At 43.5% G+C, this 16399-nt stretch overlaps 1 protein-coding gene across 2 annotated transcripts in view; it reads left to right on the forward strand.

The window, feature by feature from the left end:
* The first annotated feature begins 3729 nt into the window (after nt 1-3729).
* Nucleotides 3730-16399, forward strand: part of LNPEP (leucyl and cystinyl aminopeptidase) — a 108008-nt gene continuing 95338 nt past the window's right edge. Inside the window, exon 1 of one of the 2 annotated variants that reach the window (XM_055233389.2) lies at nt 3730-3901. Coding sequence is in view for 1 of the 2 variants with exons in the window: in XM_055233391.2 (XP_055089366.1) it covers nt 8178-8196 (19 nt within the window). In the remaining variant the exon portion in view is untranslated. Of the gene's footprint in view, nt 3902-7926; nt 8197-16399 lie in introns of those variants that run through there. The other variant, XM_055233391.2, reaches the window with a different exon arrangement.

The following is a 16399-nucleotide window of genomic DNA, read 5'->3' on the forward strand; positions in this document are numbered from 1 at the left end:
TGGCTATCTTTTCATTTATTGATGCTATCCTTTGAAGCATACTTTCTTGATACTTATCTTCAACCTTATTTCCGTTACAATGAAGTTGTTATGAGTTGAATAGTGTCCTCCAAAATTTATCTGTTAAATTTATAATCCCCAGTATTTCAGAATGTGACCTTATTTGAAATAGGGTTGTTGCAGATGTAATTAGTTAAGATAAGGTCATACTGGAGTAGGGTGGGCTTCCAATCCAATATGACAAGTGTCTTTATTAAAAGAGGAAGTTTGGACACAGGTATGCACACAGGAAGAATGTCATGTGAACACTGGAGTTACCTGCCACAAGCCTAGGGACTATTAGAACCTAGGAGATAGGCCTAGAACAGATCCTTCCCTAGTGCCTTTAGGGGGAGTATGGTACTACCAACACCTTGATATTGGACTTCTATCTTCCTGAACTATGAGATAATAAATTTCTGTTGTTTAAGTCATTCCGAATGCACTAGGTTTTACGGCAGCCCCAGTGTTAGAATAGGTAGCCAGGCAGACATGAGCAAGACAGCAGAGCTCCCCATCCATGTCTACTACTTTAGAGAGGCAATTGTTAAACTGTCTCTAAAATAGTAACTGGTTGCAGCTAGCATCAGGGAAAGGCAATCTTCCAATAGATAGAAAACACCTGAAGCTGGTGATAAGCAGCTTCTCAGTAAGATCTCAGGAGTTGGGTAAGAGGGCTCAAGCACGTGCACAAAGAGGCAAAATGGCATAGAACAAGTATATAGCCTTCCTCTAGGATTGCTCAACTGGTAAGGGGAAAACACCTCAAATGAACATGTGTACAACTTCAGTAAGGTAATCGCTCCCTAGTGCTGGCAGGTCACTGCACCTGCAGACAGCCCACCGCAAGGGAAAAATCAAGGGAGGAGACACAGAAATCCTGGCACCATGTCAATGTGTAAAACCCCAAGTCAAGGGCCAAACAGTGCACTTGGATCTCTCAGGTCACTCACTTGGCCCTCTTGCAAGTGTACTTTACTTCCTTTCATTCCTGCTCTAAAACTTTTTGATAAACTTTCACTCCTGCTCTAAAAGTTGCCTCAGTCTCTCTGCCTTATGCCCCTCAGCAGAATTCTTTCCTCCAAGAAGGCAAGAATAGAGTTTCTGCAGACCTGGCGGATTTGCCATTGCTAACACTAGTAAACTAATACACATGCCCAAAATAAGTTAGATCTACTTTTCTTTCTCCTTCCTTCCTTCCTTCTTTCCTTCCTTCCCTCCCTCCTTCTTTTCCTTCCTTCCTTCATTTCCTTCCTTCATTTTCCCTTTCTTTTCTTTCTCTCTCTCTTTCTTTCCTTTCTTCTTTCCTTTCTCTTTCTTTCCTTCATTTCCTTCCTTCCTTCATTTCCTTCCTTCCTTTCTTTTCTTTCTTTTCTTTCTTTCTTTCCTTTCTTTTCTTTCTTTCTTTCTTTCTTTCTTTCTTTCTTTCTTTCTTTCTTTCTTTTTTTTCTTTTCTTTCCTTTTATTTCTTTTTTCTTGAGACGGGTCTTCACTCTGTCACACAGGCTGGAGTGTAGTGCACTCAGGCTGGATTGTAGTGGCATGATCTTGGCTCACTGCAACCTCTGCCTCCTCAGTTAAATGATTCTCTTGCCTCAGCCTCCTGAGTAGCTGGGACTACAGGCATGCTTGGCATATGTTCTCAGGATCTCCTGGTCCTCTGTAATGGGTGATGGCCACTCATATTTAGCTCAGAATAAATCTCTTCAAATATTTTACAGAGTTTGACTCTTTTCATTTACAATAATATACCACCTCTTGGTTTGTAATCCTAATTATATTAATCAATTATATAAAAAAAATTACATTGTATTTAATGGCTCCATCTTTACTTTTCCTATATAAGTGCCTTAGGGTTTTAAAAAATTAATATGAAAGTATTATTAAAATATGTCAGTGTTTATAACCTTTAGTGGACATTTAGGTTGCCTGCCTAACATTTTGGTGGCTTCACTCCTGTAAACTAAAAATAAAATTCTAAGCCTCCCAAGTGACTGAACAGATGATGCCTTGGCCAAGGGGACCCCAGGGTAACCTTGAAAACTAAATTCTCATTCATGACAGGATGCCAGGGTCAAACAAGTCTTATTATACCCCTTCCTCAATATTCAGGATTAGCCCTTCTTCCCTAAGGGCTAAAAAGAAACCAGCCCTTTTGAAAGATTCCACCACTAATATCAACCAACCACCTGATATTGCCTCTAGTTTTTTGCCTGATAAGAGATCACCACATGGAATGGTTCTGGCCCATCTCCAGAGAATGCACAGTAAGAGTTTTCATGTCCTCTGCTTCGCCTTTTGATGTCAGAGGACTGAAAACTCCACCCTCGGATCATGCTAACACTGCCATTTCTTGTACATGGGACCCATGAAGGGGCATGAAGCTCCACTGCGCATGCACACATTTATCCTTTCATAAATATTCATGACTCCTCCTATAGCTTATTGAACATGTATATTTGGCCACCCTGCTCAGCATAAATTCCTGTTCTCTTTGCCCCTCCCTCAGAGTGTCTGTTTCTGGCTTCTGGCTGTGGGGTCAGCCTGTCAGCATGGCCACCCTACAGGCTGCAACCCTTTATGAGAAATAAGTTTCCAAATTTGTGAACCTCATCATTCCTCAGTTGACATTCCCCTTTTCCTTTTTGAATGGAAAATGGTTTTGTTCAAATACCCCTCTCCTCCCATATGAAACAAGGAAGGTGATCCTAAACTCAGCACATTTAGGCTGTACTTTGTCTAAGAAATTAGCCATGGTGTTACTGACCACTGGTTCTTGGGCTCTCAATGCAATAGAGATTGACATGAGGCCAAAACAGTTTCCCTAGACAAGCCTTCATTAGAGCTTACGCTCAGACATAAGGGAGGTAGCACAAAAGAGAGAATTCCCTGACTGACTCCCCAAAAAGAGCTAGTAGTGGTTTTTTATTAGGCAAAGTGTGGGAATTGACATCAGGGTTAGGATATGCAGGCTGGACTGGGCAAAGCATATCATGTGTAGGCTATGCAGGTCAGCATTACCTGGTTGGTATGGTTATCTTGAGTAATGGGCAGCCAGAGGCAACAAGGCTGTAAATCAATTGTTCAGCATTCCTTCCCTACTTAGGACACTCCACAACCTTGGTCATCTCCTAAGGCCAGTTCTGGGAATTCTTTTTTTTTTTTTTTTTTCAGACCGGATCTCACTCTGTTGCCCAGGCTGGAGTGCAGTGGTGTGATCTTGGCTTGCTGCAGCCTCCACCTTCCAGGCTCAAGCAATCCTCCCACCTCACCCTCCTGAGTAGCTGGGACCACAGGCACAGACCACCATGCTTGGCTAATTTTTCAATTTTTTGTAGAAATGAGGTCTTGCTGTGGGGTGCACGTGGTCTTGAACTTCTGGGCCCAAGCAATCCTCCCGCCTTGGCCTCCCAAAGTGCTGGAATTGCAGGTGTGAGCTATTGTGCCCAGCCTAGTTCCTGGAATTCTTTAAGTAAAAGACATGGTTTAAACATTAAGGCATCAGTGAGGTAGTAGTGTAGGTTTTGTGCTTGGTAGTGGTGCATGAAAGAATGCTCTAGTGGGGGTGAGGTGAAGCTAAGCCCCGTTTCTACTCTGTCTCAATTGTAACCTCATTTTCATTTCCAGTGATTGGTCTACAAATGTACAAAATATAGTTTTGGTAAATGAGACCTAAGGAGAATTCTAATGGGGAATTTCTGAGAAGGGTTTCCCCTGCTCTCAAAAAAGAGACACGGAAGAGTAAGTTCCTTCTTCCTCCCCTGCTGCAGCCAACTTTTGACCATATGGTAGTCTGGGCTTTGGGGAATTGCTCACATAGAGGACTGAAGAGTGGAGAGAGAGAAGTTGGGCTCTTGATGAGGTTGGTGAGCTGTACTTGAAGATTGTCTTATCTCTGGACTTGTTATATGAAAGGATAAATGTCTATATCATTTAAACTAGTTTTACTCAGAGTTTTGTCTTTCATAGCCCAAGGAATCTGAACTAGTATATTACTGTTCTTTCCAAAGAATAACCTTTCACTTTATTTGGCCGCATTTTTTTGCTAATGCCTAAGCTCTACTTGAACTTTATTAGATAATTATTCTGCTTTCTTCTGTGCTCTAAACATTTCTTGATTTGGTATAACTTCAAACATTACTAATTAATGCAGTGTATGTGTGCTACAAATGGGTTACAAAGGCAATGAGATATTGACTCCTTCGGTCCTTAGGGTGGCCGGAAACCTCATGATGGTCAGCCTTGCCCTGGCGGGAAGCAGCTTCCTCCATATATTCAAGAGTGCTGAACAAATAACATTTTCAAATGTGTTCAATGAATTAATGTATTGTTGCTTATTTCAAAATAATTAGAAAGATCACTTAGTAGGGCTGAATCCAAATTCCCTATGGAATATCAACTAATTAAGTTGGAATCTTAATTAAATGATTAATGGAATAGACTTCTAATAGATGAAATTAGCTGTATTTCTCTCTATTGCATATTCTTTTCGTGGATTTTTGTCATTGACCCCAATTTGCTTGTGGAAACTGGGAGGCAACAGAAAACTCTGAAGCACTGGTTTAGAACACAGATGGCCTGAGTTCCAGTCCATGTCTCCTCCTGGATTGTGCGTAAATATTCTACCCTCTCTAGGCCCTTCTTATCTGTTTCAACGTGAAGCTCGGATTTGCTGATCTATGGAATACCAAGTGTTTTACTTTGATAAAAATATTCCTATATTCATTATCAAGTTTGTCAGTTCTTTAAACAAATGCAATTTGTTTTTCAGGGTGCTTATATTTTTTCCTGTCATGCTATTTATTATGCATTATAATTAACTCTCCAAATTAATGGTTTTCAAGTGTTAAATGGTAGACAGCAATGATTCTGAAGACAGTAGATGGGTATAGTAGATAATGTCACATTATCTCCTTTGATAATGAATAGTGACTTCATAATAAACTGTCATATTCTTAAACTAAAGAGGAACTTCTGTGTGGGAGGATAGGCGGGTGTTAAAGGTAAAAACATAATGGGTTTTGGTTGTGAAATTGTGATATCATGTTCCCTCAAAAAGGCTCTATGAAGTCAAATGTAAAACAGTATCCAATGAAACAAAACAAACTTCATTATTATTCTTTTGCTCCTAGGTAGGATTCTGAAACATTTCGATTCGTTTACTATTTTTACTTCCTATACAAAACCACCTATTTTTTTTTTTTTTTTTTTTTTTTTGAGATGGAGTCTTGCTCTGTCGCCCAGGCTGGAGTGCAGTGGTGTGATCTCGGTTCATTGCAACCTCCGCCTCCCGGGTTCAAGTGATTCTCATGTCTCAGCTTCTCATGCCTCACCCTCCGGAATAGCTGGGATTACAGATGTGTGCCACCACGCCCGGCTCATTTTAGTTTTTGTATTTTTACATGTCTTTAAATGGTCCTTCATGTCTTTGTGTGTGTGAAGGAATGGGAGGGGTGGGAGGCAAGAGGTTGGCAAAGAAATCATTTGTCTCTTTGTCAAAGAAATCTCAAAAAGACATAATGATCCACCTATATTCGCTAGTGCATTTTTTACCACGTCTCTGCAGAGTTGGGATATTTAAAACAAAACACAAGGTAACATGTTTCACACTTAAAAGCATGATAGACTGTAGGTTACAGGTGATGTGAGGTGAGGCGATTTAACAAGCTGCGGTGTTTTAAATATCTCCTAAGTGGTTTGGTTGCGAAAGTAACTCCAAGGGAACATGACATGACCTAAAATATAGAGAAGAGCGTCTTATTTAAGCAATACAATGTGTGAAGTATGTTAACAAAATCTAGCTCTGCGTATACTATATAATATCTGAACTGGGATACATCAGCTCCTGTGGTTCACTATTTTTGGTTCTAAAATGCCAGTACAAGGGGCCAGCCTAAGGGTTCTGATTACCTTTCACACATTAGGGAGATAGCAGCTCTGAGGTATCATATGATACAGACACCTTCTCTGTACTGATCAAACACATCATTCAATATGGAGTCATTAACTGGAAGGGTTTGCAGCAGTGGAAGTGAACTCTAAACACCACTATGTCCTTCACTTATTCATGCAAAAATTATTTATTGTATACTTACCCAGGCATTGGGGATACACCTTAAAAAAGATTACGACCCTGCCCTCACAAAGCTTGCATTCTTGAGAGGGAGACTGATAACAAGCAACAAATGCAAAACATTGTTTCAGACAGTGATGAGTGCTGAGTAGGAAATAAAGCAAGGCCAAGTCTTTATAGAGTGTTTGTGGCTATTTTAGATGTATGGTCAGACAAGGGTTCTTTGCAGAGGTGACATTTGAGCTGAGACTTAAAGGACAAGATGGAATCAGTAGGCAAAGCACTAAGCAGAAGAAACAGTTCTTGTGCGAGGAGCGAGCAAAAGGAATGATTAACAATGATGGATGGAACTTGGCGACTTCTGGGAACAGCATGAAGGCCTTTGTGACCAAAACATGGTATGTGCTGATGAGGTCCCAGAGTTAGGCAAGGAGTTTCATTTTTTATTCTAAGTGCAGTTGGTATCCACGGGAAGTTTCAAGTAGAGCGTGGATTCTGAGGGATGTAATAACAACAGACAGTTTAAAATACAATATTGTACTTCGATTTGACTTCTTCGAAACCTAGTTTCCAATTCCAGTGCTGGTCAAACAACACCCTGGCCGTCCCTGTTTGCGCAGGCTGTTTGCGCTTGCCGCGGCTTGTTTGTCCCTGGCGCCCCGCTGTTGAAAGCCTCGGAGCGTGTGACAGTTGGCAGGCGCAGTGAGGCGCAGCCCGAGCCATGTCAATGCAGGGGCCGGGGCTGAGGGAGGGGAAGAGGCAGAGGAGGCGGTGATGGCGCGCTGCGAGGGCGGCGGCCTTTGCAGCGAGGGTGGTGGCGATGCGCATACCGACAGGAGGAGAAGGAAGCGGTCCCTGACGAGCCTCCTCGGGGCTTATGGGCCCCTGGCGGTTCGGTCCCGGAGGCTAGCGGGGCTGCCCGATTTGGCACTGGAAACAATAGTGGCTCGGGGCTGGAGGCAATGGTGCGAGTGCTGGGGGGCAAGGGCGACTAGGGGAGTTTCAGTTTCTCGGGCCTAGCGCCGCGGAGCCGTGCTGCGGGCCCCAATGGTGGCATACCCGGGAACCGCAGGTGTTGATTTAAGTAAGGCTCGGAACAGGCGGGCCTTCTGCCCACATCCTGCGGCGCCCGCGACCCGGGCCGGGCGATCCGGCGCCGGGTTTTGTTATCCGCCCGCACCTAGAGGCCGCGCCTGCAGCCGCCAGCCCCGGGACTGAACCCCAGGGCGCCCTCGGCCCTGCGGGGTCCCCGCCCTCTCTTCCGTCTCCTCCTCACTGGGGCACTCTGATGCGGTCGGGCATCTCTGCCGAAAACACCTACAGCGCCCGCTCCCTCGATCCTTCGAGCAGTGATCCCTCCGCGGCCAACCTCCCCAGGGAAACTGGCGATTCGCGGTTCGGATAGCGACCTTCGCCCGCAGGTTCCTGCTCTGCCTTCAGACCTCGGCTTCAGTGGCACCTGCTCAGCGAGGCCTCGTCTCACCAAGCCATCCGAATTAACTACCCACTCACTCGCCATCACATCACCCCGATTTAATGCGCAGCCGGGCACTGACTTTACACTCGTGTGTCTTCTGTGTTTATTTATGGTCTGTTTCTGGAATGTCCGCTCCTGGGACTGGGACCATGTTTTTCTGGCGCAGTGCGGGTGTCTCGGCATCCAGGATCGGGCGGGTCGCAGTAGGGCTCCACATTTGTTGAGTGACTGAACACGGTTCCCGGCCGGGGAGAGCGCCGCAGCCAGGTCTACTTCAGGCAGGGGCTGGGCTTTCCCCGCCCCGCCTAGGCCCCGCCCCCAGCGCGAACCCGCTCCCACCTCGCCTGTCCGTGGAGCAGCCGCGAGTTTGACTGTGCTTTTCCCTCTCGCTTCCTTCGCTCTTTCTGCAGCCGCCACGAAAACCCGGAACGGCGGAGCGACCGAGCGGCGGAGCGGCGCCGCCCCTCGCGGCACCTCCCTGGCAGCCCTTGGAGGCCGCGCTGGGCATGCTCAGTCGGCTGGGCCGCCTCAGCTCTCGGAGTAGGAAGCTCAGGCGCTCGGGCTGTAAGGAGCCGCGGCGGGGGGAAAATGGAGCCCTTCACCAATGGTGAGTGGGTGGCCGAGGCGCCGGGACCCGGGCTCTCCGGAGCCCTCAGGGTCGTGGGCAGTCGTGACACGCGGGGTCGGGCTGCAGCCGTCTCCCCCAACACCGCAGGCTTCCCACGAGGGCTGAGGGAGGCAGGGAGAGGGGATCTGGGGGAGGCAGGGAGGTTCGGGGGGCCGGCGGCGGCCAGTGCCGGACTCTGGGCTGGCGTGAAGGTCAGCGCCGCCGCCGCTCGCCCGGGGTGCGGCCGGTGGGCAAACAGCAAAGTTTGGGCTGCTGTGCGCAGAGGAGTGGGCAGTGGGAAAGTTGGCAGCTCAGGTTTGCCCCCGGAGGAGGCGGTGTCGGCCCGACTCTCCTGTAGGAGCGTTAAGTTGTGGCAGCTGCCGAGCCCAACTTTTGTGGGGCGCCAGGAGCTGTTCCCCTGCCCTTCAGTGAGCTGCCGGCGTGACTTTTCCTAATAGGGCGGGGTGGGGATGGGAGGCTTGGCAGGTTAATGTTGTGGAAGGAAGGGAAACTTCAGGAAAGGCTTGCTCACCTCGCTCGGGGCCGCGGAGGTGCCTGCCCGCAGGGCCACCCTCCTGACCCTGCCGAGGCACTCGGCAGGGCCACCACGCATCCCGTCACTGGCTGCAGATCACATCAGTTTTTCAAAGACTTGTTAATGTCAAGGGTCCGTCACGGCGGTGATACCACTGTGTGACAGACAGGAAGCGAGAGTGAACGCAGGGAACCTGCACCCTGCAAACAGCCACAGCCCTTCACTGAACGGGGAGCATAAATCCCACCCTAGTTAGAACCATGGCTTTTGTGCGGACCAGAAGTTCCAGAGCCACAATATAGGGGTGAGATGTCTTACCGTTTTGCAGTGTTGAGTGTGTGGATTCCCTTTTAAGACAGAAAGTAGGAAAACTGCCATTAAGGGAGACGACTCACTAAAATTAGAGGATTCACTCTGGTTGACATGTTTTCAGTTGAAAACATGAGTGTGGTTGGTTACTTCAGGTAGAGTATCACATTAATAGGGCCACAGTCTATATCCCTGTTTAGTTTGTTAGTTACCACTCAAGAGCAGACAGATATTGTCCACTGTAACCCAAATCCCAGCCAGACTTTGTTGTATGCTGCGCTTCATTCATGGGGCTGCGAACTACTGATTATATTCTCCCTTCTCCTAATGTAGAATGCTTTATTCTACTGCCATCTTTCTGTCTTCACTGTTTAATTAGGCTTACTGATAACAACTTTCATTCTGAATTTTCTTTCTCATTCAGCTTCTATTTGTGATTACTAAGACTTAAAGAATAGTCTGGTGAAGTTACTCGAAGAATTAAGGAAGGTTTGAGCTAAAATGAACTAGAGAGACCATCTAGTACTTTAGTGTAAAATATGTTTAATACAAGTCGTTAAGTCCTTGTAAGTGACTATTCCAATGTTTGTTCTTTGTTCTTGGTAGAATGCTTGGAGTTACCATGTTTTTAAATGTGAAATTTCATCTAAATTAAAAAAAAAATCTCTGTGATGAGGCTGACTCACCCATTTGGTCAAGATTAGTGCTAGCTGATTTGCTGAACCTTTGCCTACAGAATTAAAGTACCTTCTCAAGTTTTTAAATTGGTGTCTTTTCTCTTATAGAATATGCTTCTAGATTGCTTCTAGATGTGGGTATTTGCAAACTGTCACATTTGGGAGGACAATGGAAAAATCCCACAGAAGAGAACAAAAAAAGAAGCAATGCTTCAACTTTCATGTAGGAAATTGGATTTCTGATTCTTTCCTATCTTTCAGAGTTGATGCTGGAGACAGCTTGGCAGTGCATAATTTTGGTTAATGTAGCAATTACTCCTTGGAGCCTTATTTAGCATCCTTTTACAAGGAAAACAGAAACGACAATATCTACAGTCAACAAGAAATTAAATGTTAGCAATTTGAAGTGCTTTTCAGGTTTAAGATGGACAGGGTATTTATTTGAAAACTTTTGAAGGATTGCTGTAGAATTTTTAGTGTTTTCAAATGACATGGTACAGTAGACAGTTATATACTTCATCCTTTTGAGTACAAAAAATAATGCATGTATAATGCTACCATTGGTCTGGGTGTGATGATGCAGAGTATTTCATTATCCATAGAATTTATGATTGCAAGATTTATCAAGCCTGGTACTGGATTTTGTTACACATTCATCCTCTTTTAATGGAATCTTTCCCACTTACACTTTCTCATGTATCCCTATATATGTAGAGAGGTGTGTGAGCTTAACAAAGAACAGTTTCAGTAATTTAGGACCACATATCTTTTAGTTAAAATCTTGTCAGTGGTTCCATCTACTGACCTATGCATTTGTAAAGGAAGTGAATTTTGTTTATATCTTGTCACTCTAGCCTTCAATAGTCATCTATTCTCGTACTTTTTTTTTTGTAGTTTCCCTGTTTTCTGTCCGAAGTTGCCACTGGTATGACCTATTTTTGTTAGGCCCTGCTCTCTACCTGTTGATAACTGGTTCATTTGATGAATATCCTATGTTAACCTGTTCAGGTAACATACTTCTGCAACCCATTTAAAATGCATATCCCCGGAAAGGGCTTGTAAGGATGGATCTTAGTGCTAGGAATTCCCATTTAGCTCAGGATCTGTTTTTGGCTTTGTCCTTGGGAGGGATTGCTATTATGCTGAAGTCTGGACATCTGGTCTGGGTTTGGATCTTTGGTGGCTTTTTTATGATGAGAGATGTGCTGAACCAGTACTTAAGATTGTTTTGGCAATAATGATTATGTCTTGTTAGGCAGGTAGAGGTAAAACTGTTAAGTAATAGTGATTTGTATATTACAAAAAAAAAATTGAAGGCAACTATCTACTTTTTTTGATAGAGATATTAGATTAAATAATTCTTTGATGTTTATCCAGATTTTTGTCCATTCGTTTGCATGCAGGGTTGGTATATTTTGGAAAAACTTATATTCATCTTAAGAAATGCAAATGCTAAGGTTCACCCTCAGAATCTGATTAAGGAGGTCTGATTATATATGAAATATATACTAGAAAGTATGTATACTTTCTTTTTTTTTTGAGACACAGTCTCACTCTGTTGCCCAGGCTGGAGTGCAGTGGCACAATCTCAGCTCACTGCAACCTCTGCCTCCCGGGTTCAAGCGATCCTCCTGCCTCAGCCTCCTGAGTAGCTGGGATTACAGGTGCTCGCCACCATGCCCAACTAATTTTTGTATTTCTAGTAGAAATGAGGTTTCACCATGTTGGCCAGGCTGGTCTTGAACTCCTGACCTCAAGTGATCCGCTCACCTTAGCCTCCCAAAGTACTGGGATTACAGGCATGAGCCACTGCGCCCAGCTGAAAGTATATATACTTTCTAGTTTGTGATATATTCTAAAGTATATCTAAAGGTTGGTATTTTGGTATTTTGAGGTCCCAGAACTGAAAACATAATTTAAAAAGTTTTTTTTTCATATGAATGTACGTACTGTGAATCACTTTTATTACCATAGTGTGGCACATAATCAAACAAGGAGGACTTAACTGTCTTAAAAAATTATTTTTGTTTTCATGTTCAGATTGGTATCCAGTTGAAAGTATTTTTCAACCTCAAAAATGGGAAGTCTGGGCAACAAATGAGATATTTGTGGGTTGTAACACAGTATAAAATTGTGATTCCATCTTTTAATCTTACACATAACAGTTGTTCTATAGATAGGCGAGTCTTTTTAAAAAAAATTTTAGCATCACTTCTCAAAAATGTGAGCATACCACATTTTGTTTTTATTTTTCTTTTGCTCTGTGATAAATTTCCACATTGAAAGACAACCCTTAAGAAATAGGAGCTCATAGTTTCTCTGTGTGATGGAATATAAGTTAAATCCTGTTTTTATCTTTCTGTCTTTTTTATTTTATTTGGGGGAAATAAGACTATTAGGAATCAAGTGTTAGCATCACTAACAATCTAGGGTTAAAGCTATAGCTAGAAATAGCCCAGTTTTTAACTGGAAACTAGTGGTAGAAAAGTTCTTTGCTATTACTTGCCAGTTTCCAAAAAGTGTCTTGATACATGCATAAAAACAGCATATTTTAGAAACCCTTATAACCAGTGATTACCATTTATCTGTAGGTTATCCTTGAGAATTCAGCCTGAAAGATAGATAACCGGAGAGATTGGTTATAAGGAAATTATATAGAAAATAAGTGGTAATTTTCTGCTCAGTAATTCAGTCATACAGCCATCTTTTGAATGCCCACTTACAAGTAGATTTTCTGCTAGGCACAGTTACTTAAAAAAACAAAAAACCCCACAACCTTGTCATCAGATAATACTTACCTAAATAAGAAAAATGAATAGAAGAACCTAGTTTTGTTGTCATGCTAATATGAAAATATGGAAACACAAAAGAAATAAAAAAGCAATAAAGTTTTGTCTAAGACAGTATTCTAATTATGAAATAAATATACAGAAACCTGTTCATAACTGTTTCCATAAGTTTGCATGTCTACTAATTTAGTGTAATACTCCTATTAGGAAACAGCAGTGTTAACCCTCTCTATGAAAACATTAGGAAATTGAGATTTGAAAGAGTTCAGCCAAGATTACCCCAGACTTTGGGATGGACCTAGATGAGGCCTGTGGTTCTTGGCAGTTGAGGTGAGATCAGTGCAGTTATGTTTTGTCAATTAGTCACCTCATGTCTTGAAAACTGTAGGGCAGCAGTCCCCAAACTTTTCGGGACCAGGGTCCGGGGGATGTATGTATACTTTCTAGTTTGTGATATATTCTAAAGGGGAGAAGGTTTGGGGATGATTCAAGTGCACTACATTTATTGTGCACTTTATTTCTATTATTATTGCATTGTAATATACAATGAAATAATTATACAACTCACCATAATGTAGAATCAGTGAGAGCCCTGAGCTTGTTTTCCTGCAAGTAGGCAGATCATCAGGCATTAGATTCTCATAAGGAGCACACAACCTAGATCCCTCGCATGCACAGTTCACAATAGGGTTTGTGCTCCTATGAGAATCTAATGCCACCACTGATGTGACAGGAGGTGGAGCTCAGGTGGTAATGCTAACGATGGGGAGTCACTGTAGAGATGAAGCTTCACTTGTTTGCCCACTGCTCACTCCTGCTGTGTGGCCTGGTTTCTAACAGGCCACAGACTGATACTGGTCTGTGGCCTTGGGGTTGGGCAACCCTACTGTAGGGGGCTGGAGTTGAGCTGATACTACTAGGCCTTTCCATAGTATAATTGGAGCAACCAGAAAGACACAGTCATTTATTTATTTATTTATTTATTTGAATCCCTAGATAAATTTCAGCAACTTTTCTGAAAGTTTGCAAGAAGCCAGGATTGAGAATGGAGGGACATTTTGGAGCCCTTGTGGTGGTACAGTTCTTTTTATATCTAGATCTTGACCTAGATCTACATCTGGCCGTTGTAGAGAGGGTTACTCATTGCCTTGGTGTTTCTGGACAGTAAATGGAACATCAAGAGTTCTCTGTGTCCATGAAAGGGTGGACAGGATTCCCTTGTAACCTCATCCATTGTTGTAATTCATTTGTGATTGTCCTAGCAGCACCTGAAGGACTTTGCATTTTACAGAGATGTTTAGAGAAAATTGGAAGAGGAGAATCAATGATGAAGATGAAAGAAATGTGGAGATTGGGGGTAAAGGAAGAAGCTGATAGGCAGAGATTTTAAAAATGGTCATGCCTTGATCCTTGCAAGTCTTTGGTTCAGAAATGAGCTTCAGTTGGAGAGTAGGACACTGTTGTAGGAGGTTGAAGACAGAGTCTAGGTTGGAGGGGGACAGGTAGGTAGGTCTGGTTGGATTAATGGAATTGGGGGCTCAGGGGACAAATGAGTTAAGATTGGCATTTGGGAGCCTTGGCAACGGATAGAAAACATTTGCCAGAAATTTAAGCATACTGTCTTTTTTATAGTCAGAAAATTCAGTCACTTGTAAGTTGGGACTGTTCACTTGCCTGAATGTTTTAAAGAAAAAATATAGCTCTTTGAGAAACAACGTGGTGTGGAGCTGTGGTAAGCCTGCTCTTGCTCCTGACTTACCGCCATTCGCTCACCAAAAAACAGGTTGGTCAGGAGATACGGAAAAACGCCCATGAAGCCAGAGGTGGCAATTCACCGAATTAGAATCACTCTAGGCCCAGCGCGGTGGCTCACACCTGTACTCCCAGCACTTTGGGAGGCTGAGGCAGGCAGATCACCTGAGGTCAGGAGTTTGAGGCCAGCCTGGCCAACATGGTGAAACCCCGTCTCTACTAAAAATACAAAAATTAGCTGGGTATGTTGGCACATGCCTGTAATCCCAGCTACTCGGGAGGCTGAGGCACAAGAATCATTTGGACCCAGAAGGCGGAGGTTGCAATGAGCCGAGATCGTGCCACTGCACTCCAGCCTGGTGACAGAGCGAGACTCCATGTCAAAAAAAAAAAAAAAAAGAGAACACTTGGACACAGGGTGGGGAACACCACACACTGGAGCCTGTCGTGGGATGGGAGGAGTGGGGAGGGATAGCATTAGGAAATGTACCTAATGTAAATGACGACTTAATGGGTGCAGCACACCAACATGGCACATGTATACATATGTAACAAACCTGCACGTTGTGCACATGTACCCTAGAACTTAAAGTATAATAAAAAAATAAATAAGTAAAAAGACTCACTCTAATGAGCCACAACGTAAAATCCTTGGAGAAGGTGTGTGCCAACTTGATCAGTGGAGCAAAGGAAAAGAATCTAAAGTGATAGGACCAGTTTGAATGCCTACCAAGACTTTGAGAATCATTACAAGAAAAACTTCTTATGAAGGTTCTGAGACATGGTATTGTTTCCAGATGAGGATCCACAAGTGACTCATTGACTTGCACAGTCTTTCTGAGATTGTTAAGCAGATTACTTCCATCATTATTGAGCCAGGAGTTGAGGTTGAAGTCACTATTGCAGATGCTTAAGTCAACTATTTTAATAAATGATTACCAGTTGTTTAAAAAAAAAAAAGAAAAACAATAGAGAGTTATCTACCTTTTGGGACTACCATAGTAGCAGTCATTTACTGTTCTTTTTTTTGGGAGGGACGGGAACATGGTCTTGCTTGGCTGGAGTGCAGTGGCATGGTCACAGCACTGCAGCCTTGACTTCTCAGGCTCAAGCGATTCTCTTGCCTCAGCCTCCCGAGTAACTGGGACCACAGGTGCACACCACCATGCCTGGCTAATTTTTGTATTTTTTGTAGACATGGAGTTTTGCCATGTTGGCCAGGCTGGTCTTGAACTCCTGGGCTCCAACGATCCACCTGTCTTGACCTCTCCAAGTGCTGGGACTATAGGTGTGAGCCAGTGCTGCCCTGTGGCCAGCCTACTATTCTTTATAGCCTGGCTTTGCTTCACTTTTCTACTGGTGCTTATGATAGAACAATGAACCAATTAATTTTTTAAAAATTCCATCCTTAACATGTAAATGAGGAGGAAACCAGGTCATTTGCCAAATAGGAAAATTCAAGCTTCCAAGGGAGTTTCAAAAAACAATGGAGGATCAAGTTCAATTGTAGGAGACTTTTTGAAATTCTTTTTCTTCTAGTACATATTGCTTAATGAAGGTACTCCTGGGCATTCCACATATTTCAAAAATGTAGTCAGTGAACCAGAACTTGAATCAGTTGTCTGAATTTCTCTGGATTGTGGGGCTCAGAGTCCTCTCCAGCCAATGATCTGGGGTGAAGGAAGTTAAAGAAGGCTTCCTGGTGTTTCTGCTGGGGAAAGCTTCTTCAGCTGAGGGAACAGAAGAATGAGGAGTGCGGTGAGAAAAGGATGCCTCTATGGGTGGGGTGTGCTCCTTTCCTCTTGCAGCAAGTGATGACCAGTGCTATGTGGGAGCATTTCCCAGACAACTGCCTCAGGTGTCATTCAGTGCCATAGAGGAAATTTCTGGTAGCGAAGGAGGCTTAAGCCATAGTATTTCTCACAGCTGAAACTGTTATTTTGTCAAATTTAAAACAGTTGTTAGTATATTCATCAATGAAACATCATTACATTGTCAATGAAAAGAGTCAAACTGTAAAATCTTTAAAGAGGCTTATTCTGAGATAAATAATGTGTGACCAAGGCCCAAAGCACAGACTCAAGAAGTCCTGAGAACATGTGCCCAAAGTGGTTGGGTTACAGCTTGATTTTATACATTTT

The sequence above is a fragment of the Symphalangus syndactylus genome, chromosome 11, assembly GCF_028878055.3.
Source record: "Symphalangus syndactylus isolate Jambi chromosome 11, NHGRI_mSymSyn1-v2.1_pri, whole genome shotgun sequence".
In the NCBI taxonomy this organism is placed as follows: domain Eukaryota; kingdom Metazoa; phylum Chordata; class Mammalia; order Primates; family Hylobatidae; genus Symphalangus; species Symphalangus syndactylus.